This window comes from Cucurbita pepo, chromosome LG20, assembly GCF_002806865.2.
Source record: "Cucurbita pepo subsp. pepo cultivar mu-cu-16 chromosome LG20, ASM280686v2, whole genome shotgun sequence".
NCBI lineage: Eukaryota > Viridiplantae > Streptophyta > Magnoliopsida > Cucurbitales > Cucurbitaceae > Cucurbita > Cucurbita pepo.
Genome location: NC_036657.1, coordinates 1,573,675 through 1,601,608, shown reverse-complemented (window position 1 = coordinate 1,601,608; position 27,934 = coordinate 1,573,675). Strand labels below are relative to the sequence as shown.

Sequence of the window (27,934 nt, the reverse complement as noted above, 5' to 3'; positions counted from 1 at the left end):
TATCCAACTTCATCTTTACCTCTGACCCAAATTTGGGTACGGGAAAGTCTTCACCGTCTTCATCTCCGTCACCTATTTCATTCTTCATCCCTACAAAATTCTCATTTATTCTTAGGGGATGGAAGGCTCGGGATTTCCCTATAGATAATTTGTAGTGATTGGGTTCTTGGCATATAATTTTTCTCTATTTATTATTCTTTAAAAAATTATTTTAAAATTTTCATTTTTCCCTATAATAGGTATTTCCTAAATAAATAAATATATATATATTTCAATTCATAAGATGGAGATATCCCAACCACGAAGTAAAGAACCGTTACAAATAACGAAGAAACTAATTTAGATAGGAAGCAAGCAAGAGAAAATCAACCAAATTTGATACCTGAAGGAAGACTCGGTTTGATAACCCGCTTCGCCCGAAGTTACGGGGCTATTAGTTCCTTAGAGAGAGTTATCTCGCGCCCCTAGGTATTCTCTACCTACCCACCTATGTCGGTTTCGGGTACAGGTATCCTTTTGTTAAATGTCGTTCGAGTTTTTCCTAGGAGTATGGTATCGGTAACTTCAGCGCCGTAGCGCCTGGTACTCGAACATTGGCTCTTATATATATATATATGACATAACTTTTAAAAATTTAAATTTTAATATTACAACACGGGCGAGTAAAATGAACATATGTATACATTAGCTTTATCAATATATTTAATTATATTTTAAATAATTTGAACGTACTTTTACTAATTCTAAATTTGATTTAAGCATATTTATAAAAAATGAAAATTATTTTTATAAGATTTAAGATTTAAAATTTAAAAAAATCTAGTTGTCTAGATTTTATTTTTCAAATAATTCGAGATTAAATTAGTTAAAAATTCTAAAATTTATTGGCCAGGCTGGAAATATCAGCCACGTGTCCATTGCATGTGAATGTAAGGTTCAGTTGTTTAGTAGACAATCGCGTCCCTGGTTCTACGGCTGCGATCGTAGGGATTCCGGAAAAGAGCGCTAAAACAAAAGCAGCCCATCGGAAGCTCGGAATCCCGAAGAACGGAGAAATTCAGCAATTGATATTACCAACATCATTGGAGGTGAAGGAACATGGCGGGGCCTGTGGAAGAGAACGACGGAACCAACAGCAAGGAAGAGCAAGAGGAGGCTTTGGTCGCTTTGATCGATCATCGTTGCCGTGAAGTTCAAAATCTCAAGCAGCGTATCTCCTACTATACTTCACAGGTCTCCCTTTTTTTCTTATTATTCACTTCTTTTCGATCGATTTTTGCTGTAATCTAAGGCAAATTTGTGGTTTACGTAACTGCTGTATTTAGCGATGGAATCTCTTCTTCCGTTTGTCTCTTGGGGATTTTCAACTTAACCTTGTTAAATGTCTGCAGCTTGAAGAAGCGGAGAAGAGATTACATGATTCAGAATCGAAATTGGCCCGGCTTCGACGTCAGGGCAATGCAGTGTCATCCAAAGATTCTTTTAGAAGTAGAGCCGTAAGTGTGAAAGTGGAGCAAACGGTAAATGAAGGTAGCAAGCCCCAGCCATATTCGAAACCAGAGCTTGTAATTCCGGCTGTTGTTCCAAAGATTTCCCAAAACAGTGCATTGGCTGCGAATGGAGCGAAGATTTCAAATAGCTCCAGCTCCAGGGCTCAATCAAGTCCTTCTCATGTTAAGAATGTAATTAAAGTTGAAGGGGACAAAAATACTGGAAACTCTTCTCTTCGAGATTCTTCGAACACTTCTGATAGAGGCACAAAACGGAAGCTTGGTAGGATTCTCGTTGCTCAAATATTCTCTTTGTATTAGTTGCTTTATGGTTATTATGCATATCTGATTCATCATACAACAACTCTCTGTGGTAACTGCTAAATTTTAACGCTTTATTCCAGAACAGCAGTGCAAAGAGCATAAAGAATTGATTCCATTAATACGTAGCAGCTCATCACCTTCTCAAATCCGATGTGTTGGGAGCAATCACATCTGCAGTCAGCATAAGAGAAAGTTGAGAAGTCTCATCTCATGCCCTGTTAACGAACAGCTATTCGTGACCAGGTAACTGCATAAGATTGTATAGGATTTGTATACATTCAGAAAGACCGAAGAAACCTTTACTTAAAACTATGACCGGCGGCTCTAGTTTCTTAAAAGAAAATGTTCCTTAAGGCAATTTTCCCGTCAAACGTGAAGGGAAAGTGACATTTTTCTTCTACTGAAATTCTATTCACTTCTCTCTAGTTCCTGCCAATTGAACAATGATTAAGAAGATAATCCGTGTATACTTTGTGTCGCAGTTTAACATTCCCAATGTTCTTCAGGTCAAGTTAAATTTAGATTCTATAATGAACCATCATAAAATATTTTATCTTCGGTTAGGCTTGCAGTATGTTAGGGTTAAATTGATTGGTAGCTTTCAACTGGAAGGAAAAGTAAATTAAATATTCAAATTATTCTTAATCATCATATTGTGGAGTTTTCGTTATTCTGGCTTCTCTGGCTCTTCACCCCCAAAATGATGGAATGAATAAATAAATAAAAAGGTTGGGATCCAACATTTAAGTATTCCTTACAAAAGCTCACCTGAAAGGTTTAGATAATAAAATTCCATTACTGGAAGGGTCCCAACCTCCAAAAACTGTAATTATCTTTTTCAGCCTTCCAGTCAAATACACAAACTTAACTTTTTTATGGTATTGAAATGTTTATCTTTTACAGTGCCCTGGATGGAGTAGTCAACTTGTGGCAGTTACAGGCCAGAGGGTGAGTGCTGATTATTTCCCACTTTATCCTATATCATATTTATCTACAGCTACCATCTTCTGGAGCTATAAGCTATGACCATTCTGGTTTGAGTTGGAACTAGTCTCCATGCCAACTGGTGAATCTGGAACATAGTACGTGTTTATAAGAAGCCTCTTTAAATGAGACGTTGATTTATCTTCTAATGTTATAATCGTATCATTGCTGGGTTCTATGAAATAAAAATGATTGCGTCAGTCTTTTGCAAGTTAAGATTCTGCTTGTAGTTGTCGGAGGGTACAAATGCTCATTTGTTGTTTTGAGATATATAGTTAGAGCACAAAAATGAATTTTTAATGTGGATATAGTTTCCCATTGGAGGAATGTATCTGGTACGATGTTATTAACATATTGCAAAATGTTTGGTGGAATACCTTTGCCAGTCATCCCTTGAAGTATATCTAGATGAGGCACTTCTTGATGTCTTTGGAAGAAGCGTCTCTTCTCCATTGCATAAGTGACTTAATGTTTTCCACTTTCTACCCAAATATAGAAATGCTTAAACGTGTTTGTCCATCTTCTCTTTGTCCACTCCCTCTATCACAGGTCAAGTGCCTCTCTACTTAGTTCCGCCGACTGTGTATCTCCGAAGCAAAGGAGATGGCCAGAAGACATGGTCTGGCATCCAGAGGGGAACCGCGTATTTCTTGTTTATAGTGCTGATGGTGGGGACTCTCAGGTCTCAGTCATGAATCTGAACAAAAGTGAAGGGGTATGATTTATATTAGAAATCACGTTTATCTTTGGCATGCATTTTTCTGGCAAGGTTATGATTTTAGATGCATCTCTTTCCCTAGACAACTAAGTTGTACCTTTCCATTTTAAAAAGTTGTTAATTTGGGGTTTTTGTGACTAAGGTGAGTTATTATGTCTGTGCATTGACAGAAAGCTCGTGTTACTTTCCTTGAGGATAAGCCTCACTTTAAGGGCATTATCAACAGCATAATTTTCTTGCCTTGGGATAGCACGTCTTTTGTCACTGGTGGAAGTGATCATGCCGTTGTACAATGGAAAGAGAAAGATGGGGAGAACACATGGAAGCCAAAGGCATTGCACAGAAACCTACACTCTTCAGCAGTCATGGGGGTAGCAGGGATGCAGCAGAAGCCAATCGTACTTTCAGCTGGTGCAGACAAGAGAATTCTTGGATTTGACGTAAATGTTGGTAGAACAGAGTTCAAGCATCAGATAGAAAGCAAATGCATGAGTATTTTGCCTAATCCATGCGATTTCAACCTATTTATGGTCCAAACAGGGTGAGTTTTCTGATACTAGAATTTGCTCGCTGTGAAAAATGAGTAATGTGTATAAATGTAAGGTGATCCCGAATTTCCATACCATGTCTATGTGCTCTATTGTTTTATTAGTGTTGCAGAAAGTTTTGCGTATTCATTTCTAGTGGTTAAGTCACAGAGAGTCATTCCATATTCTAGATATAAAATCAGAGGTAAACACGATTAGGCATTACGATGAGTTGCAAAGGTGCATAGGCACATGAGGAATAGATAGATCATGTAATGGGTAGCTGACGTGTGTTTTTGTTGGGTCCATTTATATTCTGTTAGGTAGTGTATGGGATGGTAGTCAAAGGTTGTTATAAGGGGGTATCTTTTTTGGCTTATTTCTGATGTAATTATCTGATGAGAAAGTTGGGAGAGATAGGGTAACTCTCTAATCTTCCCTTATTACTTGTTCATAAATATAATCGTTAGCTAAGGCCTAACAATTACATTCATTTTTTAGTTCTAGGATAGGAACTGCAAATATTTCAGCACATATCTTTAATAGCCTCTTGAGCATATTTAGATTGTGTTATAGTGGTATCTAGAAATTTCTTACAACTAGTATTTAGTCGAGGGGTGAACAAAAGGAGAATGAGGAAACCCCCTAAAACCAATGGGATTTAGAGAAAAGGATCCCGCTTGGCTTAGGAAAATCTCGCCTGGTCCGTGAAGCCTTCAAAAGTAGCATATCTTGAAACACCCTTCCATTTTTTTTTCTTTTTGAACCACAATATTCTTCTAAAAGCCATGACATTGTTGGACCACATGATATTAGCTTGCTCTCTTGAAGGATCCACAGAGAAAGTTGGATGAGAGCTAACACATTGTCTTTGGGATGTACCGATCGCAAATTGCATAGTATCATAAATAGCTACTCTGAATAGTATCATAAATAGCTACTCTGAATACTACACATTCGGGAGGATAGCTTATTAATTAAAACAGATGAGTTAATTTAGTATTTTGCTTTCAATCTCTTGGCCTAAAAATGTATAGATCATTGACTGACAACTTTCTCCAACTCTTAGCTGCAAAAAAAAAAAAAAAAAAAAAAAATTAGAAGAAAAGATTATTCTGGTTACTTACAAAGATAACACGAGCCTGGGGATAAAGAGTATATAGGAATCATCCGTTCCACTTTGTTGCAAGGTGTGCAGTTGATCTTGAACTAGTAACCTGCATATAGAACATCATTTCCTGGAATTTTAGCTTACCTAATAGCCTTGATCGTGCAATTTTGAATTATCGAAGAGTCCGTCCATTTGGAAGAGACATAAGAACACCTTTTAGATGCTGATGAATTGTTAAAATAGACACTATATCTTGAAACAATTCTGAGAAAATGAGCCATTCATTCATCTCTAATCATTGGGATTTCTTCTGAACACAAGATTCCACCCCTGAAACTCCTTCAGGGACATCCGATAGAAAGGGACAGGTTGACAAAAAGTTGTCTAATCTCACAACTCTGCAGAGCCTCGGAAACAGCAGCCTCAAAGGACTTTCATGAAGCCAAGAAACCTCCGCAACAAATTTTAGCTTGCATCTGTACAATTTGTCCACATAACCCTAGTGAGTTGGAACTAGGAACCCTTCGATTATGTGAACTAATTCAATTGCAAAATTCAAGAAACTCACTACCACTCACTTTCTCTAGTCCACTACTATCAACACTTGGAGAACAAGTGGTGCAATAGTAGTAGTAAGATTACAATCATGTGATTCCTAGCTATCTAATGACCTACCAGGCAAAATATCATTATCATGCATAGGTACAACATTAGCAAGCTTTCTTTCTACTACTTTCTACTATATCAAAATTCTCATGTTAACGCTTTCCTCTAACATGTTGACATTAGAACTAAACTTAGATTTAGTGGACCTTGAAGATCTCCTTCATGAAAACCCTAGTGAGTTGGAATTACGAACCCATTGGCTATGTAAACCCCTAATTCACAAATGCTAAAACTCTCGAATAGGTTTGGGCTAGATGCACGACATTACTTTGCTGTCCTGAAAAAATCTTATAAGGTTAGAAGATTTCACCTGACTTGACTTTCGAGCATTATATTGTGTGTGCAAAGTTAGTATTCAAAACAAATTGCCATTGAGATTCTATAGCAGAATGAAATATAGTATTTGCTCAAATTTACAATTTTGAATGCAGTATTAATTTGATTCAAGGATTTATATTGCCAGTCGAAAGCCCCTGCAGATCTTTCCATCATTTGCTTCCTTTGAAAAAGAAGAGTGGAGTTAATCCCTCCAACTAAATTACTATTTGTTCAGACTGAATTTTTTTATTGATTAAGCCAGAGAAAACTTGAACAAGTCTTTGATTATTTGTTTTGCGTGCAGTACTCCTGGAAAGCAGCTCCGGTTATATGATATCAGACTTAGGCAGACAGAACTACATGCCTTCGGGTGGGAGCAAAAGAGCAGTGAATCACAGTCAGCATTGATAAATCAGGCTTGGTCGCCTGATGGTTTGGTTCTCACATCTGGGTCTGCTGACCCTGTAATCCATCTGTTTGATATCAGGTACAATTTGCACAAGCCTTCCCAATCCATTAGAGCTCATCAGAAACGAGTCTTCAAGGCTGTATGGCTTCAGTCTCTACCCCTCCTTATTTCCATATCTTCTGATCTGAACGTTGGATTGCACAAAACAGCTTGAAGTTCTCATTTTCCCTTCTGATTATGGATAGTTTATGGACACTTGTTTAGTCGTTTTCTTTTTTAAAGGGAATAATTTTTTTGCTTAAAGATGAGAAAATGAGTGTCATCCAATGAAGAAGGATGTTATTTTGCGTAGTTACAACTTACAAGCAATATTGCAAAGCTCAGTTTGTCGTCTTAAAAGTTTGCCAAAGATGAGAAAAAGAGTACCGTCCAGTGAAGAAGAATGTTACTTTGGGTAGTTAGAAGCGAAATTGCAGAGCTCAGTTTTGTTGTTGTTTTAAGTGTTCCATGTGTACAATCTAGTTTTGAAGATTGGCTACCTTCTAGTGAAATGTTGTCATCTATGTATTATGTATTATCAAACAACGCAGGAAAGCAGAATACAAATAATTTCAACTCATTGCATGTGTTCACATGGACGGCCCCTATACTATCTTAAGTTGGACATCTCACCACTATTACACGACTCGAATCACCAGTTATTATGCTGTCTAAGTCGTTCGTTTGAGCTTATCAATTTATGCAGAGTGACAATATTTGTGGAGTAGAAGGATAGGATACCCCCAAATAAAATCACTAAATCTTTGCATTCTTATATAGTACAAGATAAATAAAAATGGGAACTACACACTTTTTAGGAGTTTTCTCAGTGCATAATAAGCAGGTCATTCTAAATAGCCACTGTCATTCTAAATAATGTCTGTGGTAGACAAGAATATTCCTCAAAATTGTTCCTGTAAGCCTAACCTTTATTCACTATTCTCTCTTGCACAAGTCCTCTATCTTTCTGATCATGATGTTTGAACATCCAAAGAGATAACTACGCTAAGATGCGATTGTATCTTCGGGGGATATATCTGAGACGAGAATGGAGGATACAGTTACCGTGTAGTATGTCCACTGAAGAGCATGTCAACAGCCATTTTGCTCGCTTTCAAGAGTCGACCGACACGTTCGACTCTACTAATACACATGAAAACATTTGACAACAAGAGACAGAGACAAAATATGACAAGCAAATGCAAGATTTTATTTCAGATAGAAAAGGTGACGGAAATTTACACTATATAAGATAAATTATTAAGTGACTGTTATTGCAAGACAAATGAGCCCTCTATTCTTTTCTCCATGGACTGCTGAGAGAAATTTAATGGAGAAAACATGTCCTTGAGACTGTTGGCTGGAACTGCCTTGAATTCGTAAGGTCCTTCTTTTGTTCCCCAAACCTGTAACAAGCAAATCAAACATTAAATTTATTAGAGGTTCACTCTGTCAGATGCCACTTCACAACATTTTCTCAGTATGTAAAAAGAATTAAACCTGGTTTCCATCTTCGTCGTAACCCCTCTCCCAGGTATGTACTTCATTATTCTTTAGGATGGATAATTCAGAAGTACAGTAGGCTGCTCCATTCTGCAATAAAGGAAGCTCAATGGTAAGGGAAGGGAGTAATAACTATTACTGGAACGTTGCGGTCGGGATAACTAACTTTTCAGTCTTACTCTTAGCAGTTTCACAGATTTGAAAAACCAAACAAATTATGTGGAATGATATCTTAGGTATCCAGATAATCTTACCCATGAATTTGGAAAACCGCCCGGTGGAGTAGAACCTTCATACAAGCAACGTTTTCCACGATCACAACGCTTTAGATGTAACGTAGTTAAATGCTCTGCAATGTCCTGTGCATAAAAATCTAGAGTTGTATGAGATTCATCCAGCAACATCCAATTCAGTTTCAGTGAAGAGCAGACTTAATCTAACAATAATAAAATACCTGTCCTACGGATTTCCTTACAAATAAGAATGGATTTTGTTTTGATCTTACAGTAAAAATAATAATGCTAATCTTATAAACTCCATGAAACAATAAACAAGAGCCTTGTAAAAGATTTTTAAAATAATCTGGTAAATAATCCAAGAAAGATGATAGTTGACTGAACAAAAGGTCAAATGGTTCAAACTGCAAACCATCGGAAATAGCACATAACCTCGGAGGCACCAAAATTCTACTTTCTGCTTCTTCACTATTTCACAACCATGTTTATCTTCACCATTAGCTACGGTACAGTAACTCATGTTCAATTGTTTTAACTTAATCAATGTCTTACTTCATCACCAAACCGCTCATCCTATGCATTAATTGTGAGATCCTATCGGTTGAAGAGGGGAATGAAACATTCTTTATAAGGGTGTGGAAACCTCTCCCTAGCAGACTCCCTAGCAGACGCGTTTTAAAATCTTAAGGGGAAACCCGGAAGGGAAAGCCCAAAGAGGACAATATTTGCTAGCAGTGTGTTTGGGCTGTTACAAATGGTATCAGAGCCAGATTTCGGGTAGTGAGTCAGTAAGGACGCTGAGCCCCAAAGGGGGTGAACACAAGGCGGTGTGCCAGCGAGGACGCTAAGCCCCGATGGGGGGTGGATTGTGAGATCCCACATCGGTTGGAGAGGAGAACGAAGCATTCTTTATAAGGGTGTGGAAACCTCTCCCTCATAGACGCGTTTTAAAACCTTGAGGGGGAAGCCCGAAAGGAAAAGCCCAAAGAGGACAATATCTGCTCGCAGTGGGCTTGGGCTTTTACAAAGGAGGTATGATTAGAACTTATTGTAAGACATGGAACTTGACCGGGTCATTAAATTGATTAACAGATAGCAAACCACTAATTCAAAATCCAGACCAAGTAATTACAGTCAGCATTAAACTCATATATCCATATATCCAAATCTGCAGTCTTATTCACGGCTGCAGTTCCAATGGTTCAACTTGCTACCTTGCAGAGACTATGACCAAACTTTGTTCTCTTCAGTGGATGGTTTGGTAATGTCGTCCAACATCCATGCCCATGCTCACATTTTTTACTCTCTCAAGTCTTCACAGTGAAATAATGTTAAGCTCAATATGAAAATCCCACTTAATACTTAAATTTAGTTCCCTGCTCAGAACCAAACTTAACTTTTTACTTGATCCAACCATGAAAAATTAAGGTATAAACATGGATTTGAGGCCCTGGTCAAAAACAAAGTTGATCAAATTGGGGCGCTAAAATTCGGATACGCTAAGGCCAGAGTAGAGTATAAGCGGCTCTAAGAGAACTTTGCGTCATATATTCTCAACCAATAGACATTATCTTAGGAACAAGACTATGACAATTGAAAAGCTAAGACCCCGTTTAATAACCATTTTGTTTTTTGTTTTCTATTTTTAAGCAATACTTATTTCGAAACTACTTTTTGACGAGTTTTCTACCTTCCTTCAGAACACATTTGAATTCTAAGCAAAATTTTAAAAACAAAATCTAGTTTTTAAAGACTAGATTTGCAAGTTCGCAAATATTGGTATGGTTTCTTAAAACTAAAAATGATACGATTATAAAAACAGGCCTAAAATAACATAATTTGAACCAAACTTATATCCAAGCAATAGAAAATCTGATGAAAGTATTAAGCAGGTGGCTAACCCCAACAATTTCTTCGGGAAGAGGACGTTGATCTTTTGTCCGATCACAAAAATTCTTGTACTCCTCCATTTCCCGAATGGCGTATGAGCTCAACTGCAAAGTGATCAAATATAAGAAACTTTTGAAGCATGCATGTTACACACAGAATATGCAAACCATTATGTTAGCTGCAACAAATTTATGGTTTAGGAATACATATCCTCCGTTCACATCAAGTGGAAACAACATATGTGCTCACCTCCACATCACATTTCATCTCTTTTGAACAAGGCTTCACCGTATAAAATCTCTGCAACCGTAGAACTAATTGAATTATTATATGTATAATGAAGGAAAGTTCAGCAAACTGAACGTAGGAGTTCATCGATGGTTAACTTGATAAATTCCAAACTTCAAACTAGGGAAGAACAATACCTGGCGAAAGGGTTTTTGAGGAGTTCTGGAGAATGCCTATCAAAACAAAAAATAAAATGATATCTGATATCTAAATGGAATATTAGCGAGCAGGAAGAGTGCTAGACTCACTTGTTCAAAGTATAATACCGTAGAACCATCGATCATTTCTGCTGCAGGGCACGTAACCATTCTAAAACACAAAATCAAAATCAATCCTCCATAAATTTTCTAAACAAGCCCTAGTCGAATACAATTGAAAAGGGGTTATTCATTCAGAAATTGAAGAATTCACAGCTACTAAACAGCGTTCACATATTGCGTACCTAATATTGAAGTAATTTTCAGGATCCCTAGCTGCTTGCTCCTTCGAAAACTGTCCAAAGAAAAGAAGAAATTCAGAGAGGAAAAGAGAGTAACGCAATTAGGGGTTGTGCGAAGAGGTTAAAAACAGAAACCTTCTCGCCAGAAAGGGACTGAGAAACGAAGCGGGCATGATCCCATCGCGTTGTGGACTTAGTGAGACGTTTAAGCAAAAGGGCACCACCAAAGAGTACCAAAGTCTTCATAATCAAACCCCCAGCTCTGTTCCATCCTACTGCGTTGTTATTATCATTGTTCGAATAGGAATCGGAACTGGAACCCATAGCTTCAATTCCAGCGCTCTCAAACACCCAGCATCCCTGATCTTCCACAGGTTCCGAAATGATTCAGAGCAGGAAATGGAGAGTAAAAAGCCGAGATTAGATTGGGAGCAGAAAAGTTGGAAGCGAGGGGCAAATGGAGAGAAAGTAGGAGGCGCGCGTTTAATCAGTGTCGTCAAGTTTGAGACGCCATTACTCCACTTTCCATTACCAAAATTTGGGCGTTCTTTTTCTGTTTAGCGTCGTCTCTTCAATCTCTCTCTCGATGAATACATAAAAAATCTGCGGTGGCCACACAAAATGAGTGCACACCAATTTAATTCCTTTTTTTTGCATCTCATAATATAATATCCTCTACTAATAATATAATATGTAAATCCCTTCAAAATCTCCTTTTTTTTTTTTTCCTTTTTTATAATTCTTTTTTTATATTAAATTATAATTTTGGTATCCCTACATCTATTTTAATAGCTTTTAATAAATCTTCATATTATATATATATATATATATATATATATATATATATATATTCTATTTTAGTATAATAATAATAAAAGATTTTTAGATCCTTGCAATTTTATTTATTAAAATTTTAACATGAATATTCTGCCAATTATATAAAACTTTAGAACCTAGTAGCACAACACCAATGAACGAAAAACACCAATGAACGAAATTACACAAAGAAGACACCAAGATATTTTCGTGGTTCAAAGATATCCCACATGGAGTGCTTAATCTTTTGATTATTGAATTTTATGATAAAATATAATATATAAATTGATATATTTTGAAAAGTTTAAGGATCAGAATTGAACATGTCATTAGATGCAAAATCATCTATTGTTCCTAGCATGTGACGTGGACTGCACCAAACCCAAAGAATATCGCGGATTTCTTTTTCTCGATTATTTTTTAATTATAATTAATAAGAATGATTTTACAGGGGGGAAAAAGTAAGTTTTTGTAATCACTAATTTGCGCGCCATAAAATAACAGCAAAATGAAACTATAAAATTGATGATGATAATAAAATGCTAAAAGGGATGGTTTTATAATTTGACTAACAAATCAAAACAAGCATTTTTAAAGCTATTAGGCTATGAAATTCGTAGAAATAAATCATGAGAACTAAAATGAAAGGCGAGGTATAAAATTTAAGGAAAAAATGGTAATCCAAAACAATTTTGTCCTCAAAATCCTTCCTGTCGAGCCCCCCCACCCAAGTTCCACAACCCCCAACAACCCAACACAACATCTTCGTATCTAGACTTCAAAATAGTATGCTTTCATGACTGACTGAGACTGACTACCGAAAAAAAATTGAAGAATCAGCTTTTGCTTACTCAATCACAGCGCTACTTTCTTTCAACTTTTGCATTCAGAACCCGCAAATTGTAAAAACATTCGATTCTTCCCTCTCTAATTATCTCGCCTAGCACCAGACCTTCGACGAGGGGGTGCAGCAGCACCAGCACCAGCACCAGCCTCTTCCTTCTCTTCCCCTCCTTCCTTTTCTCCACTTCCACTTTGATCGTTGGAACTCTCTGCTGCAGCTGCCGCGCTCGTCTCCTCTTTCTTTGCCTGCAACCATACAAACAACCAACGTAAATCCCCTATATACTCCCATATGCCAACCTTCTTTCATGTAAATAAAATTCTAGAGAGCGACACCTACCGGTTGCTTTGTCTTCTTCCCTCCGAAGACTATCCGCAATAAGATGGTGAAGAAAACTACCAATACAGAGACTATGATGCCTATGGTGAGGTTTGGTTGCTTCTCTCCCTTTTCAATGACATCCTGCACGCATTCACACACTCACTATAGGACCATACTAAATAAATAGAATCCAAAACGAGTAAGACAGCACACTTCCTCACTTACAAGAATTTTTGACTTGTATTGACTTAGGAAGGGGATGTCTGCGATCTTGTAGAGGACATCGAATACTTTCTTCTGCAGGATAGTCACATAGGCCAGGGATGAGAAAAGACATTTTAGTGTTTGATATCAATGGGAGAGTACCAAAACTGTGATAGATCTGTACCTGATATTCTGCAAGACCATCTGACCCAGCGGCTGCTGCTTCCTCAGCCTTCGCTTTCTCTTTCTCGACTTCGAACTTCGGCTTCCATTTGGCATCACGGTATGCACTTGCAATTTTCTCATCTTTGGCGATCAAAATGTTGTCGAACAAGATACCATCTTGCATGGTCCAGATCTCAATTCCAATTGCAGCCACAGGCTCGAAGTCGGGTTTTCCAATTTCGAAGTAGCTAGGGTTGGGGATCTGCCTCGGCTTCCAAATTCCCTTGTAGTTAGGATTGTCAATTTCTGGGGCGTGCCACTTACCCTTGTATGCAGGATTCCTCTTCATTGGCCTCTTCCATTCACCACAACCAGGACCTGCCTCACATTTTGGGTTATCAATCTTTGGGGCCTCCCATTCACCATCCTCTTCGTCATCCCAATCTTCTGGCTTGGTGGCCTCAGGATCATCTATCTCCTCAGGCTCATCATCAAGCCATCCTTCAGGCTTTTCAGCTTCCACATCTTCAATTTCCACTGGTGCATCCTCGTCCCAGTCATCTGGCTTCACTGCATCAGGATCAGGAATTTTCGCTCTCTCATCCCAGTCCTCGGGTTTCTTGTCGTCTGGATCAGGGATTGTCTTGGCAGGAATTAGTGGAGGCTCAAAATCATCCTCAGAAAGGAAACTTCCCTTCTTCTTCTCGCTCCCATCAATGAGAATGCGCACATCATCGCCAGATTCCAAAATGGCAGTGTAAACATGAGACAATTTGTCAGCTGGAACAGAAGGAGGATTCTTCAGATGATGCTCAACGTACTCCCCAGTCTTAGGATTCTTATGCTTCAAGATGAAGTGCACCTTGTTCGTAGCCCCACACTTGTCAGGTCCGAACATGATAGAGTAAGGAGACTCATTATTGAACTCCTTAGCTTTCCATCCCACGTCTTGGGGCCGCAGGTATTTCAGATAGGCACCACCACATTCAAGCCCATTTTGAAGGCGAGTCTCAAACTGGAGAACCACAGTTCCATCCTTGAGACTCACTGGCTCATCGAGCTCTTTTACAATGGCGTATTTCCTTGCCTTCTCACTTACTAGAAGCCCGTAATCATCATGTCCCTCACTCTTAGAATGCTTCCAGACACCTATAGAACACAACAGAATAATAAGTTACCTAAGCAACTCTACCTAATCAACCAGCGTGAAAGACTACATATCTATATATCCTCTTCTAATCTTTATTCCACCATCTAAATGCCATTAACTATTCAAATTTGAATCAAAGCTAAATAAAACTGTTCGTAATTAGCAAATGATGCGACATCCCCCAACTATGCCATAAAAAAGCCAACAAACGTAAATGCCTAAAAATTAACCACCCATTAAGATAAAACTACCAAAGCCAAAAATTGCTATAATCGTCAATAATTGCGGAAGTCCATATTTCTTCTCTTCATGTCATTGATCAAACTAATGTCTCATACACTAACCCTAACCACGTAGAAAATGCAAGATATAACTTATCGATGGGAGAAGTAGATACAAAAAGATGGGAATGAAATAAAGAAGCATTCATCAAGTAAAATCGAAGAGCCAACGCATTCACTCTGTTTCCTCCCTTTTTTCACTTACAGATCAGGCTATATACACATCCAGCAGGAAGCAATTCAGAATATGCAGAAATTACAAAGGATCAACGAATATTCCACAACAGACACAAAAGGAAAACAAACCTTGATAATCGTCCTTCTCGGACACGATCCAGCGGCCTTCAAAACTCTCGTCGAAGGACTCGTAAAATATCTGAACTCCACGAAATAGAACAACCAATTGGATCTTAATCTAAGAGAAACAAACAAGGAAATGAAGGCCAAAACAAGCTGAAACAGATTACCTCGTCGTCTGATGCTCGAAGCTGAACAATAGAAACGCAAAGAACAAGCAAAGCCGCAGCTAATCCAAAAGGGACCGCCTTCATCTTCTGGATCTCAAACCCTAAACTCTACAGAGCCTTACAAGACTAGATCTCAATCGAAACAGAACTCTCTTAAAACATTTCAATAAGTTCCGGCAAACCTCTCCGCCCTCGTACGAAAATTCCATATTAATAGATCTCGAAAGCACTTGCATTGCGTTGTTTCCACCAATCAAATTGTGTGCCACGTGAAATGAACCAATGAATACTCGCCACGTAGCCAACTTCCGGAGTCTTGTCCGGTTTCCTTACGTCGATTAAATTGGGCTTTGTTTCTTTAGGTTTCGCAAGGGAGGCGGCCCATTTCATCTCTTAAAGCTAGGTTGACGTTTTGATATGAAACGACACTCGGAAGCCTATGTTCCATTAGTTCTTGCCTTTTCGAATAGTTCTTGCCTTTTCACCATATTAATATTTTTATCAGATTGCCTTAAAATGGCTTAACATGGACATGGGAGTCTAATATCCAATGAGAATCCAAATGGATGGATGCTCGTAATGTTCTATGAGATAGTTGTTGAGGATTATGAGATAGTTGTTGAGGATTATTTGGGAGTGAGTTACACATTCGTTAATTTAGTGGAAGATCCTGAGTTTATAAGGGAGGAATACTATATTCATTGGTAAGAGCCCTTTTGGGGGAAGCCCAAACCAATGCCACATGGTATCAGAGTCATCGTGATTCCTAACATGGTATAGAATTGTGAGCTGTCAAACAAATGGTGTACTTAGTTAAGCTGTCCCAAGACATGGGATGACATCCCAATGCATGGGTCTGTGTTCTTCGGAACCAAGACGAGATGATGGGATACGACGTCGCATTGAGAGACCTTGGCTTCGGTAAAGACAGAGTCGAACCCCAATAATTTGGATTGAATATGTATGCGTAGGTGTCGAGTTGTGTCGGTAAAGACTAAGCCACGAAAAATGACGATTTCCCTTGAGACTACGCAACTTATTTGATTGGACTAAGTGATCAATCAATTGATCACACTCTTATTGTACAAAAATGAAAAAGAAATTAGGAAATTAATATATTAAAAGATTTACGTGTGTATCGTGAGAAGACGTCTGAAGTTATCCCTGCTACATGGTATTGAGCTCGTGCAGCCCGCTAGCCATTTTACTAAATAATTTTCTCAAGTCAACAACTGCTTCTTGGCGGGTTCTTGCAAATGCAAGAACAGATCATGCAAGACACTACCAAATTCGGCTCAAGTAAATGCTTCCCACGTTCTGAGAAATCATGGCTGATCATCTCTTTCTTCTTTCTGTTGTTATAAATGCTGGTTGTTGTGCAATTCCATTCACCTTCAAATTCTTCCTCTCTGTCACAGATTTCTCCGGTGATGGCACCTGCACTGCCTACGTCGGATAACTTCAACAATGAGAGGTTGATGTCCGGGAAGCTCGAGTTCGTTGGTTCAACGTATTGTTCCGATGATGACGAATGTGTGGAAAAGGAGAAACAGATATCGGTGGATCCAATATCATTGAGACAGTCATCGGCGAGAGAGGATATGATTTTCGATCCCATCACGGCTCCTGATGTCCCTGATCTTCATCTGCCGCCGCCGCTACCTCCGACGCAGTTCAAGTTCTTAAGCTACAGCCTGCCGAATTCCGTCAATTCATCTCCCCGATTCGGTTCAATGAAAAAGAAAGGAAAACTAGAAAATCAAGAATCGAAACTTAAAATCTCGAATTCGACGAAGCTCAAATCGTCGGTGCAGGATATACAAGTCGCTCTGCAAGAGGATACTCAATTTCGAAGGAGTAAATCATGTGGCGAAGGCAGAGCAAGTGCTCCCGCCGATGATTTGGATCTGTTGTTGAATAAAGCAAAATTTCCAGAAACGATGAGTTACGATGATTTCGTTAGAACTGAATCGAACAAAGATTATCGTAATGGTGCAGAGAACTTAGAGCCTACCGATGACGGATTTAAATGCGGGGCTCTCTGTTTATTCTTACCGGGATTCGGCAAAGCGAAGGCCGTTAGGTCAATCAGAAAGGAAGAAGAACCAGAGATAGGAAAAGTGAGGATGTCGAGGACCGAGATTGGAAGCGTGATATCGAGGACAGTTTCGATGGAGAAATTCGAATGTGGATCATGGGCTTCATCTGCCATGCCAAACGAAACTGGCGAAGACGACTCCAGTAGCAGCCTTTTCTACGATCTGCCAATGGAGTTAATAAGAAATAGTGTGGATGCAAATGCGCCAATCAGTGCAGCTTTCGTCTTCGATAAAGATCAGAAGGGAGTTACAAAAAACAGTTCGTCACAAAAATCTCACGAACCGTCGCATCATGTTCGATTCTCGGCATCGTCTCCTTCAGGACCTTCCTCGCCAGCGTCTTGCATCACACCTAGATTGCGCAAGGCAAGAGAGGAGTTTAATGCCTTTCTCGAAGCCCAAAGCAGTGCTTAAGATTGAACCCTGTTTAGGTACTTCGCTGTAAACTCATGAAGAACTCTATAAATTCTCTAATTCAATTGTGATGGGAGAATCATGAAATCTAACTAATATAATGTTAAAAGGATTTGCTTCCCATCTTCTTTTCCAGTAGGTGAATTGAGCATTCTAGAATCTGTGGTTTGTGAGAGATTAATATATCATGAAGCTATTTGATAAACTAGAACATTTTCTTTCATCTAAAGATAACACAAATTTGTTTCTTATATAACAAAGGAGCAGTCATTGCTCTGAAACCAAACCGATCATGACCAATGAACCTATTTCTCAAGAATATTGATCTGTCTGCATCTTCTCATAACCCTCTGTTCTTGGATTATAAACGTGCAGGAGCTGATCGCAAACTTTCCGAGATGCTGGCCGTTCTTGTGGCGCGGTTTTAGTGCATAGGAGAGCTATTTCAAGAACTTGAAATGCTGCAGATTCTTCATTGGGCATAAGCGGCTTCAAACATGGGTCTATCAACTCCTCCCTATCAGCCATACTTCGCATTCCAATTCGTGTCTCTACCCATCTTACCATGTCCATATCCACTCCAAAAGCTTCATCTGTAGGCATCTTGCCACTTATGAGCTCCATCAGTACAATTCCCATGCTGTAAACGTCGCTCTTTTCAGTTGCCTTCAGAGAATAAGCATACTCTGGGAAATGGAAACGTGCATCAGTATGTTAACTATGTATTTCCATCAACTAAATCAAGTGAATAAAAATGGTGTTACCTGGAGCTATGTAGCCATAAGAACCTGCAAACCATGTTTTGGATTCTGTGTCGGTGTCGTAATTCTCGACGATGGCTTTTGCTAGGCCGAAATCCCCCAAATGTGCCTCCATATTGGAATCAAGAAGGATGTTGCTTGATTTGATGTCCCTATGGATAATCTTGGGCAAACAGTCATGGTGGAGATATTCCAATCCCTGAGCCAATTGAACAGCAATCCTGAATCTTGCCTCCCAATCAAGCTTCTTTTTCTTTTTCCCATTGACTGGTTGTTGGTGCAACCAGTCCCAAACACTTCCATTCTCCATGTAATCATAAATCAACAGATTTGAGCCTGCTCCTCTGTGGATGCAATATCCCAGCAGCTTCACTAGATGCCTGTGCTTTATCCTTCCTAGTGTCTTGACCTCTCTTATGAAGCTTCTATTTGACAAAAGATCATCTTTGCACAATATCTTCTTAACAGCAACAGTTTCTCCGCTGTGTAATTCGGCTCGATAGATTGTTCCAGAGCCTCCTGAGCCGATAATGAAATCGTCACTTAAATTGTTTGTGGCCTCCATAATTTCTTCCCATTTGAAATCTCGATTTCCACCAGGATTATGGAAAAGTGGTCTTCTCTGTGCTTGGGAAGAACTAGATGAATAAATGCAGTTGACCTCACCCCGTCTTTTGAAACTTTCTAGTTTGTGTTTATAGAGAAGGGTAACTGTAAGCAATAGAATTGCCATTCCTGCCAAAGTTGAGACTGCAGATATGGCTATCACTGCCGCTTCACTCAGACCCGATGATCGGCTCGAAGAAGCTTCACTACAACGACCAAGAGGACCTCCACAAAGTTGATGGTTTCCTTGGAATACACTATCTGGCCAGTGTGAGAAGTCCTTGTCCAGTTTTCCTTCTAGTTTGTTGTAAGCTAGGTTCAGCTTGCCCAAACTGGTCATCTTACCAATGTCTGGAGGGACTTCTCCAGTCAGTTCATTGTGAGATAGATCAAGCGCTTCTAGTTTGGACAGCAGAGCAACAGAGGAGGGAATTTCACCGGTCAGGTTATTGTAACTGAGGTCCAATATGCTCTGAAGATTCTGTAGTTGGGAAATCTCAGCTGGTATTTCCCCATCTAAAGCGTTTCTCGACATACGAAGCTCGAATAATTTGTTTACCTTACCAATAGCTGAAGGAATTGAACCCGAAAACTGGTTATCATCAAGGTTGAGGATGTTAAGTGATACCAGTCTACCAATTTCCATGGGCAATGTTCCATTAAGTAGATTTCCATTTAGAGTGAGCACAATCAGTTTGGAACAATTGAATAGCTCCAAAGGCAGTGAACCAGAGAGCTTATTGAAAGAGAGCTTAATCTCTCCTAATTGAGGCAATCTACCAAGCCACATTGGTATAGTTCCAGAAAGAAGGTTATTGTTAAGATCAAGGTGGGTCAGTTTCTTACATAACGACAACTCAGCCGGAATAGACCCTGTAAGAGAATTTCCTGATAAATCCAGCAAGGACAGTTGACGGATCTTCCCCAAATCCGGCGGAATATCGCCGGAAAATTTGTTGTTCCCTAATCTCAACCTCTCAAGGGAGGAAGAGTTTCCCAGTTGAGGAGGGATTTCACCGTCAAACGCATTGTGTGTAAGGTCGAAAGAAAGAAAAAAAGGGGAAGCACACAATGGAGCAATGCTTCCATTCAACCTGTTTTTGGATAGATTTATTCTTGTAAGGTTTGTTAAATTGATCAATGAACGAGGAAGATTACCTTCAAGAGAATTGTTGTAAAGCATAAGCTGCTCCAGAGCTCCGACGAAACCAAATGTTGAAGGGATCCCACCAGAAAGACGATTGTCAGCTAAGTCCACTATGGTCAGTTTATGGCAGTTACCCAAAGTGGCGGGAATTTGACCCACAAGTTCGTTTTGCCTGAGATGAATGAAATTCAGCTCCCTCAATCTTCCAATGCTCACCGGAATTTCCCCACTGAACCGATTCCCAAAGAAATCAATCATCTGCAAGTTTGAGCAATTCCCCAACTCGAAAGGAATTTCCCCCGATAGCTGATTGTCGTAGAGATACAAAATTTCAAGCTCCCCAAGCATGCCAATCTCACGTGGGAGATCGCCCTGCAGATTGTTATGGTACAGAGCAAGAGTCTTCAAACTGCTGAAGTTTGCAATCGCCGGTGAAATTGAACCCACTAAGCTGTTGTTATGGAGGAGGATATCAGTCAAGCCCCTCAATTCATAAAACTCATCAGGAATCGACCCATTAAGTTTATTGTTAGACAAATCAATCTGCGTTAGCGATCTGCACTCAATCAACTCCACCGGAATCTCGCCGGAGATTTGTATCTGAGATAGAGACAAGTGCTCTAAACTGGAAGCATTGGAACATAACTTTCTCGGTATGACACCAGAAAGATGGTTGTTCGATAGAACCAAGAACTCCAAGTTCCCCATATTGCCCAACTCCTCTGGAATTCCCCCTGAGAGCTTGTTCATAGACAAATCCAGATTCTGGAGATTACCCAATTCAGCAAGTGAAACTGGAATTGAACCCTCGAGTTGGTTTCCCATTAGGTTCAAATATACAAGCTGACCGAGTTCCCCAAACTCCACCGGAATCTCACCGGAGAGAGTATTATTAGCGAGGTTCAGAATTTGGAGATTTTCGAGACGACCCAATTGCATCGGTATCGAGCCATTGAGACTGTTAGCAGCTGCAGTGAAGACAACGAGGCTCGAACAGTTTCCAAGCTCCCTGGGAATCGGACCCTCGAGTTGATTTTGCTGTAGAACCAAATCCTCAACTCGGCCGAGCCCGCCTAGTTCTGGGGGTATCAAACCGCTAAGACTACACGAGGCCAAACCAAGAGTAACCAAATTCACAAGATTTCCAAACGAAGAGGGAATGGAACCAGTAAGTGCGTTGTCGCCTATTCGCATAACTCGTAGACTCGTCATCGAACCCAGCTCAGCCGGAATCGGCCCACTGAGTTGGTTAGAGAAAAGGAGCAAAGATTCCAACGAATGGAGTTCCGAGAGGTTTGTTGGAATGGGACCCATTAGGCTGTTGCTGGAAAGATCAAGGTGGAGCAGGTTCTGTAACCTACTGAGTGCTGGCGATATAGACCCACCGAGTGACGAGTCAGAAAGGTTAAGTCCCACCACTTGAACCGAGCCACCCGCCGAGTTAGACCCACAAGAAACCCCTCTCCAAGTGCAGAAATTCGGATTGCTCTCAGACCAACCCTCCAATACTTTTCCAGGGTCATCCACAAATGACTTCCTTATCTCCAAAAGCACGCCTAAACTCGAACCACCATCCAACTGACCATCGCACAAAACGAACCCATACGGAACAGAGCACACAAAAAAACAGAGCACAACAACAAATGGTAAAAACAGAGCAGAAGAATCAGCCATTCTGTTGCAAATGCAAGTAACACCCTATTCTTGGAGAGATTTCAAGAGATGATCAGAGGTACATATTCTTCAAAAAGAGTAGAATTTTAGACAGTACTTATGGAAGACGCGTGGTGAAAAATGGTAAGAGGCAAAGAGCGGCGCTGCATGGAAGAAGAGCCATGGTTTCTCGAACTCTACAGATAATAATGACTGCATAGGCAGATGGTTGGGAGATATCGATCTGCCCGTCAGGAAAATGCCATAAATGACCATCGGATTGCTACAACGCCATTATTTATCTCCATTTCAGATGAGGATCAGAATCAGTTGAGGTACATCTCTGCTTTCATAGTTCCATAATAATAAATAGAATGTCGGGAAGGTCAAAAGGGAGGGTCAGAAAGGCCCATAATATAAAATTAAACAAAAAAAAGGTTAACTATTTGTGGAATCATAATTAGGCGATATGGAAATAATATCAATACAGTCACAGTGGTTGGAAGGAGGGAGATGGTGGGTTTGCTTGTTATAATGTCTTAGCTAAGAAATGGAGTGAAAACCAACTCTGTAGAGAAAGTGAGCAGTTGAAGTACCTAATTGGCTTAGAATATGAGCTAGAAAAAGTCAAAGCTCTGTCCCACACACAATTTCACTAATTCCCCACGTATGCAAAAGCAAAACCAATTCCACAGTTGAAAAAACAATGAAAAGAGAGACAGAGGGGCAGAATCCATGCAATATTTATATGGGGTTTTATGCACTTTTGTTGGCTTCATCCTACCAAACCTTCATGTCTTGTTCTTCTCATCTTTTCTCTTCTGAAACCCTTCTTGTCTTGCTATTCGTATTCCACAATTTTTCTCCATTATATTATGTATATTTGTTCATCTTGTTACGTATAAACCAACCCGCAAATCATAATATCCACTCGTATGTTTCCCTTTGCTTCCCTTTCTCTTTTGAATTTCTTAACTCTCCAAACTCATGATTTATTATATGACTAATATCATTGTATTTTTAAGTTTGAAGGGTGGAATTCGAACTTTATTCTCTTGCAAGAGGAGTGAATGGAATTGAATCTCTCACCTCGTCATTAGGTATATTGTTACTTATTGTTCGTTTTAGTGGGTATTATTAGTTTTGACCTATTACCTATTGTTGTCAGCCTCATGGTTTTAAAACAAATTTGCTAAGCAAGGATCCTACCCTTCTAGAAGAAATGTTTTTGTTCTCCTATCCAATCGATAATGGATTAAAGCAGACAATATTTACCTAAATTATATATAGAGGTTAAGAAGAGGGAGGGTTTATGGATGAAATTTGTATGTTTATTGTGAATTAAGTGAGATAATTAGACACGTAAAATTCCATTGTAGCTAGCTTTTAATCGTAGCCATTGATGTTGTGCAGAACCCAAGGAGCACTCCATAGGACTCTGAACCAAAGGGTAAGATTATTAGCTTCATCAAAAATAATAAATAACTAGTGCTTGTAGATAAGGGTGGTTGTGAATTAATATTCTCTTATCAACTTACAAAAGTTAAGTATTGTTAATTTTCCTAAAAAGTAAAAAGTAATTCTTGTTAATTGGTGCTTTATTCTTTTTCTTGGTTAAAATTTACGCTAATCCGTTGTCCAATCAATTGATTCATAATTTAACATACGAATGAATAATGTAATAAGAGAAAAAATATACGGTTATTATTGTCAATAAAATCGAACAAAAGACAAAAACACAATGCATTTTGAAAAGATAGAGGATGAACAAATTCTCATTAAAAAACAAAAAATTCATTTAGTAAAGTGTGTTCATTTTATTATAATTACAAAAATAAATAACATTTTGATTTGTGTTCTAAACTCGGTCTATTCTATTTTTTAATTATCTATGACTGCCTTTTCAAAAGATCTAGTAAAATTTAAATGTCGAAATTTTTATGTCATTTTAATGGAGTGTTAGCCGTATGTGCTAGATAATTTAGTGAGATAAGTTACATATTTGTAATAATGTTTTAGCTAGTTATATATCGTCATCAGCTTTACGGTTTTAAAACACATCTATTAAAGAGAGGTTTCCATCCTCTTATAAGAAATGTTTTGTTCTTTTCTCCAAATAATTTGGGATCTCACAATCCACCTCCTTGGGGTCCAACGTCCTCACGCGGCACACCGTCTAGTACCTAACCCTGATACTATTTGTAACAATTCAAGAACACCGCTAGTCGATATTATCCATTTTAACTTGTTACAGCTAGAGTAAATTAAGGATGGAATTTCCTTTTGAAGTTATAAACAAAGCAATACAGTAACCTGAATCACTTGTTTGGTTGACATTTAAATGGAATTGAAGGTCAAAGCAGGTAGCTAAACCAAACAAATTAATTATCTTAATTAACTTAATTAAGCGATTTATATTAAAATATATGCATATGCCTTGTCCAAACAGAGTAGGACAAAGACTGTAAATTAATAATAATTTGTCCCTTGCATTTAATTATCAACGCTTTGAGGATGAATCATTAATTTCATGATAAGCTGGTGGTTCAATTATTCAAACCACTTTCCACAATGTTAATTTTGTTTATATATTTATTATGTTAATTCATTATTTTAATATTTGATTTTCCTTTCTCATATTTTTTGTAATGGTGTTCATGGGAACTATCATAAAACAAATAAAATATAAATATATTAATAAATAAGACTAATCTATTAAAAATACTCGATTTCGAAAATTATATTTATATTTTGAAAAGTTTTATTAATATTTTTAAAATTGAAAAAATATATATATAAATACTAATTTTGTTTTTCTTATTTTTTCTCACTCATTTAATACTTTCTTAATCTTCTTATTTCATTCATCAACCAAAAACAAATCCACGAGAACTTATGCTCAAAATGAACAAATATCATCCCATTGTGGAGAGTCGTGGTTCATAACATGGTATCAGAGTCGTGCCTTAAACTTAACCATGTCAATAGAATCCTCAAATATTGAACAAAGAATTGTGGGCTTCGAAGGTATAGTCAAAAGCGACTAAAGTGTCGAACAAGGGGTGTACTTTGTTCGATGGCTCCGGATAAAAGAGTCGAACCTCAATTAAGGGGAGACTTATAGTGTATTTTGTTCAAAGGGAGAATTGTTGATGATTATTGGGAGTGTGTCCCGCATTGGTTAATTTAGTGAAAGATCATGTGTTTATAAGTGAGGTATACTATCTCTATTGGTATGAGGCATTTTGGGGAAGCTCAAAGCAAAGCCATGAGAGTTTATATTCAAAGTGAACAATATCATACCCTTGACCCTTGTGTAGAGTTGTGATTCCTAACACGAGAAGGCCACACCATTGGAAGGTTAACGTGCGGAGCAATGCAAAACAGGCTTTACAATGACAGCGCTTCTTGAGAACAAAATGCCAATGGGCCTCAGACTAAGTGGACCATGATGCTACAACGCCCCAAAAAATGGGCCTTTTGTTCACTAATTTGACTCTCTACACCGAATGAGAATTTGCAGGAATCAGTAGCGTTCGCCGGAGCAAACAATTTCCAGAGAGGAAATGAAGACGATAAGGCAACGGCTTCTTCCCCTCCACCGTCGTCCACTTCCACCGCAGCTCGTTCACGATCAAATTCCGGCCATTGGTACTCCATTTTCCTCTTCCTCCTCCTCCTCCGTTTATGATTCCGCAGCCAGTAAAATCAATACGACTCTTACCCAAGACGAGCTCACGAAGATCAGCCTCCTTCTTCCTCGTCTCTGCCTCGACAACCACCACTCCACCGCCATCACACTTCTGGATGCGGCGCTCCTCACTAATCTTTCACTTCAATCGCTTCCCCTCTCGATTCTTTCCCATTCCCTTGCTTCCCAATCCGATTTCGCCCTCACGATGTCCCTCCTCACCCGTCTCAATCACCATCGGAATGCGCTTCTCTATTCAAGCCCTATTATCACCATGCTTATTTTCTCTTATTGTAAGCAGCGGAAATTTAAGGAGGCCTTGAAGATTTTCCATTGGATGCTAAGACCAGGGTCGCCATGTAAGCCGGATGAGAGGGTTTATAAAACCCTAATCGCGGGACTGTGTAGGAAGGGTATGGTACTTGATGCTTTGAAGATTCTGAAGAACATGATTGACTCGAATTTGGTTCCGGATTACGATCTGAGGAGTTGGGTTTTTAGGTGTTTGCTGAGAGAAGCGATGATCGGCGAAGCAACAGAGTTGAGTGAAACTTTGAATTCCATTGGCGATCGGAATACCAGTGAGCATCTGAAAAAGGTGTCGGAATTGTTGGACGGTATCATCAACAATTGGATTGAATAGAGAAGATCTTCTGGTAAGCCATTTGCTCTCTGTGACTCAATTATGTTATTACTACCTCGAAATTTGATGATATTCAGAATAAACTTGATGCTTGATTCGCATGGTTCTTTCTTGTGTTTTTTAGTTCATTCCAATCTATCAATTATCAATTATCAATTATCAATTAAAGGGCAAGCTTCTAAACCACATCATTCTTCTTGCTTGTCTATCTGCCTGAACCAGTGCATTAGTTTGTGTTGTGACATCTATGATACATTTAACTTAGAAATGTGTCACAACTCAAGTCCCAAGTCCACCGTGACGGTAGGTGTTGTCATCTTTAAACTTTCCATTTTGAGCTTTCCTTCAAGGTTTTTGAAACGCATCTCCTAGGAAGAGGTTTCCACACCCTTATAAAGAATGTTTCGTCCTCACTGGCACACCGCCCGATGTATGTCTGGCTCTGATACCATTTGTAATGACCTAAACCCACCGCTTGCAGATATTTTCTCTTTAGGCTTTTCCTTACGGACTTCCCTTCAAGATTTTTAAAACGTGTCTACTAGGGAGTCTACTACTAAGGAGAGGTTTCCACACCCTCGTAAAACCCCTTGCCAGACATCAAGGGTTGTGCCTCAAAGAGGGTGGGGATTGTGAGATTCCACGTCGGTTAAAAATGAGTCTTACAAGGATACGGAAAACTCTCCTTAGTAGACACGTTTTTAAAACTTATATGGATGCACATCATGGAAAGCTCAAAGCTTTAACAACATATTAAAGGATTGTTCTATGTTTACCCGTCAGCTTTCCCCATATAAACAAGATGCTTAAGCTGATGGGTTTTAGTAAATTTAATATGATGTCTGAGTAAGTTTTTTGTTCGAACATCTATTCTGTCATTGAGCGAAGAAAAGCGTTCTTTAACCTATCAAGTTAAGCTTTTAGATCGTAGTTTCTTTTGTTATATGGCGGGAAGTTAATCGGAGAGTTCAAAATCTTGTACTTTCAGGTTCCTTCGTTGGAGAAGGAAGAGAAATGTTGGTGGTTATTGGTGTCTTCAGTTCACAGGGACAAGAAAGCCATTGACACTTCCTATAGTCTTCAGAAATCTTCAGAGCAGCAGAAGGCTTGAATGAACATCAAGTTCATATCAAATGCTATTAACTCGAAGAAACTGCCATAGAAATTGAGGTCATAATGTAACATAATGCTGTTTTGGGTTTATCTACACAATTTTTTTTTCTCACGAATTTTTCGAGCGGAGTCTACCGCTAGCAGATATTTTGGCCCAGCAGATATTATTTATTTTGTCCATTTTGGCCCATTACGTATCACCGTAAGCCTCATGATTTTAAAACGCGTCTATTAGGGAGAGATTTTCACACCCTTATAATGCTTCGTTCTTCTCTTCAACTAGTGTGAGATCTCACGGTTTAGTGTCATTATCTTGGATTTGAGCATTTTATAAGAAATGTTTCGTTCCTCTCTTCAACCAATGTGAGATCTCACGGTTTAGTATAAAATTAGGCTATTTAATCGTCAAAGGTTTGAATCTCCTCTTCACTTCATACTCGTTCTTTTTTTAACTGAAAGTATACACGAACGATTCAAATATCTAACTAACTTATTATATCAAAAAATATCTAACTAACTTATTATATCAAAACTATTATTTTATATGCCGAAGGTTTGAATCTCCTCGTTCTAAATATCTAATTGACTTATTATATCAAAATTATTTTTTTATATAT

At 38.8% G+C, this 27,934-nt stretch overlaps 6 protein-coding genes and 1 long non-coding RNA gene across 8 annotated transcripts; 4 read left to right on the top strand and 3 right to left on the bottom strand.

Annotated features, from left to right (window-relative positions):
- The first annotated feature begins 958 nt into the window (after nt 1-958).
- Nucleotides 959-7,166, top strand: LOC111783114. Its single transcript, XM_023664003.1, has 7 exons — nt 959-1,233; nt 1,392-1,773; nt 1,895-2,057; nt 2,718-2,762; nt 3,348-3,513; nt 3,687-4,057; nt 6,443-7,166. Exons 1-7 carry the CDS (start codon nt 1,099-1,101, stop codon nt 6,759-6,761), a joined length of 1,581 nt encoding a protein of 526 aa, XP_023519771.1. The 5' UTR covers nt 959-1,098; the 3' UTR covers nt 6,762-7,166.
- A 609-nt stretch (nt 7,167-7,775) lies between these two features.
- LOC111783704 (chromophore lyase CRL, chloroplastic-like) lies at nt 7,776-11,579 on the bottom strand. The gene is made up of 9 exons (XM_023664626.1): nt 11,078-11,579; nt 10,946-10,995; nt 10,752-10,812; nt 10,641-10,676; nt 10,465-10,515; nt 10,227-10,319; nt 8,344-8,448; nt 8,087-8,179; nt 7,776-7,992 (listed from the first exon to the last, which is right to left on the bottom strand). The coding sequence occupies exons 1-9, from the start codon at nt 11,264-11,266 to the stop codon at nt 7,858-7,860; spliced, it is 813 nt and encodes a 270-aa protein (XP_023520394.1). The 5' UTR covers nt 11,267-11,579; the 3' UTR covers nt 7,776-7,857.
- An 811-nt stretch (nt 11,580-12,390) lies between these two features.
- LOC111783033 (calnexin homolog) lies at nt 12,391-15,401 on the bottom strand. The gene is made up of 6 exons (XM_023663909.1): nt 15,191-15,401; nt 15,030-15,099; nt 13,312-14,441; nt 13,149-13,220; nt 12,942-13,064; nt 12,391-12,847 (listed from the first exon to the last, which is right to left on the bottom strand). Exons 1-6 carry the CDS (start codon nt 15,272-15,274, stop codon nt 12,686-12,688), a joined length of 1,641 nt encoding a protein of 546 aa, XP_023519677.1. The 5' UTR covers nt 15,275-15,401; the 3' UTR covers nt 12,391-12,685.
- A 1,015-nt stretch (nt 15,402-16,416) lies between these two features.
- On the top strand, nt 16,417-18,155 carry LOC111783644. The gene is made up of 3 exons (XM_023664560.1): nt 16,417-16,489; nt 16,609-17,720; nt 18,079-18,155. Exon 2 carries the CDS (start codon nt 16,621-16,623, stop codon nt 17,701-17,703), a length of 1,083 nt encoding a protein of 360 aa, XP_023520328.1. The 5' UTR covers nt 16,417-16,489; nt 16,609-16,620; the 3' UTR covers nt 17,704-17,720; nt 18,079-18,155.
- LOC111783643 (LRR receptor-like serine/threonine-protein kinase GSO1) lies at nt 17,829-22,195 on the bottom strand. Of its 2 annotated transcripts, XM_023664559.1 has the most exons (3): nt 20,229-22,195; nt 18,468-19,640; nt 17,829-18,389 (listed from the first exon to the last, which is right to left on the bottom strand). In XM_023664559.1, the coding sequence occupies exons 1-3, from the start codon at nt 21,889-21,891 to the stop codon at nt 18,016-18,018; spliced, it is 3,210 nt and encodes a 1,069-aa protein (XP_023520327.1). In that variant the 5' UTR covers nt 21,892-22,195; the 3' UTR covers nt 17,829-18,015. The 2 variants fall into 2 exon arrangements, with proteins under 2 accessions (XP_023520327.1, XP_023520326.1); XM_023664558.1 differs by having other exon boundaries at nt 18,468-22,195.
- Nucleotides 22,121-23,375, top strand: LOC111783645. The gene is made up of 3 exons (XR_002813391.1): nt 22,121-22,205; nt 22,896-22,970; nt 23,284-23,375. It is a non-coding gene; the product is annotated as an uncharacterized LOC111783645 (long non-coding RNA).
- Nucleotides 23,376-25,372: 1,997 nt separating this feature from the next.
- LOC111783563 (pentatricopeptide repeat-containing protein At3g22470, mitochondrial-like) lies at nt 25,373-27,475 on the top strand. Its single transcript, XM_023664492.1, has 2 exons — nt 25,373-26,217; nt 27,193-27,475. The coding sequence occupies exon 1, from the start codon at nt 25,437-25,439 to the stop codon at nt 26,202-26,204; it is 768 nt and encodes a 255-aa protein (XP_023520260.1). The 5' UTR covers nt 25,373-25,436; the 3' UTR covers nt 26,205-26,217; nt 27,193-27,475.
- Nucleotides 27,476-27,934: the final 459 nt, after the last annotated feature.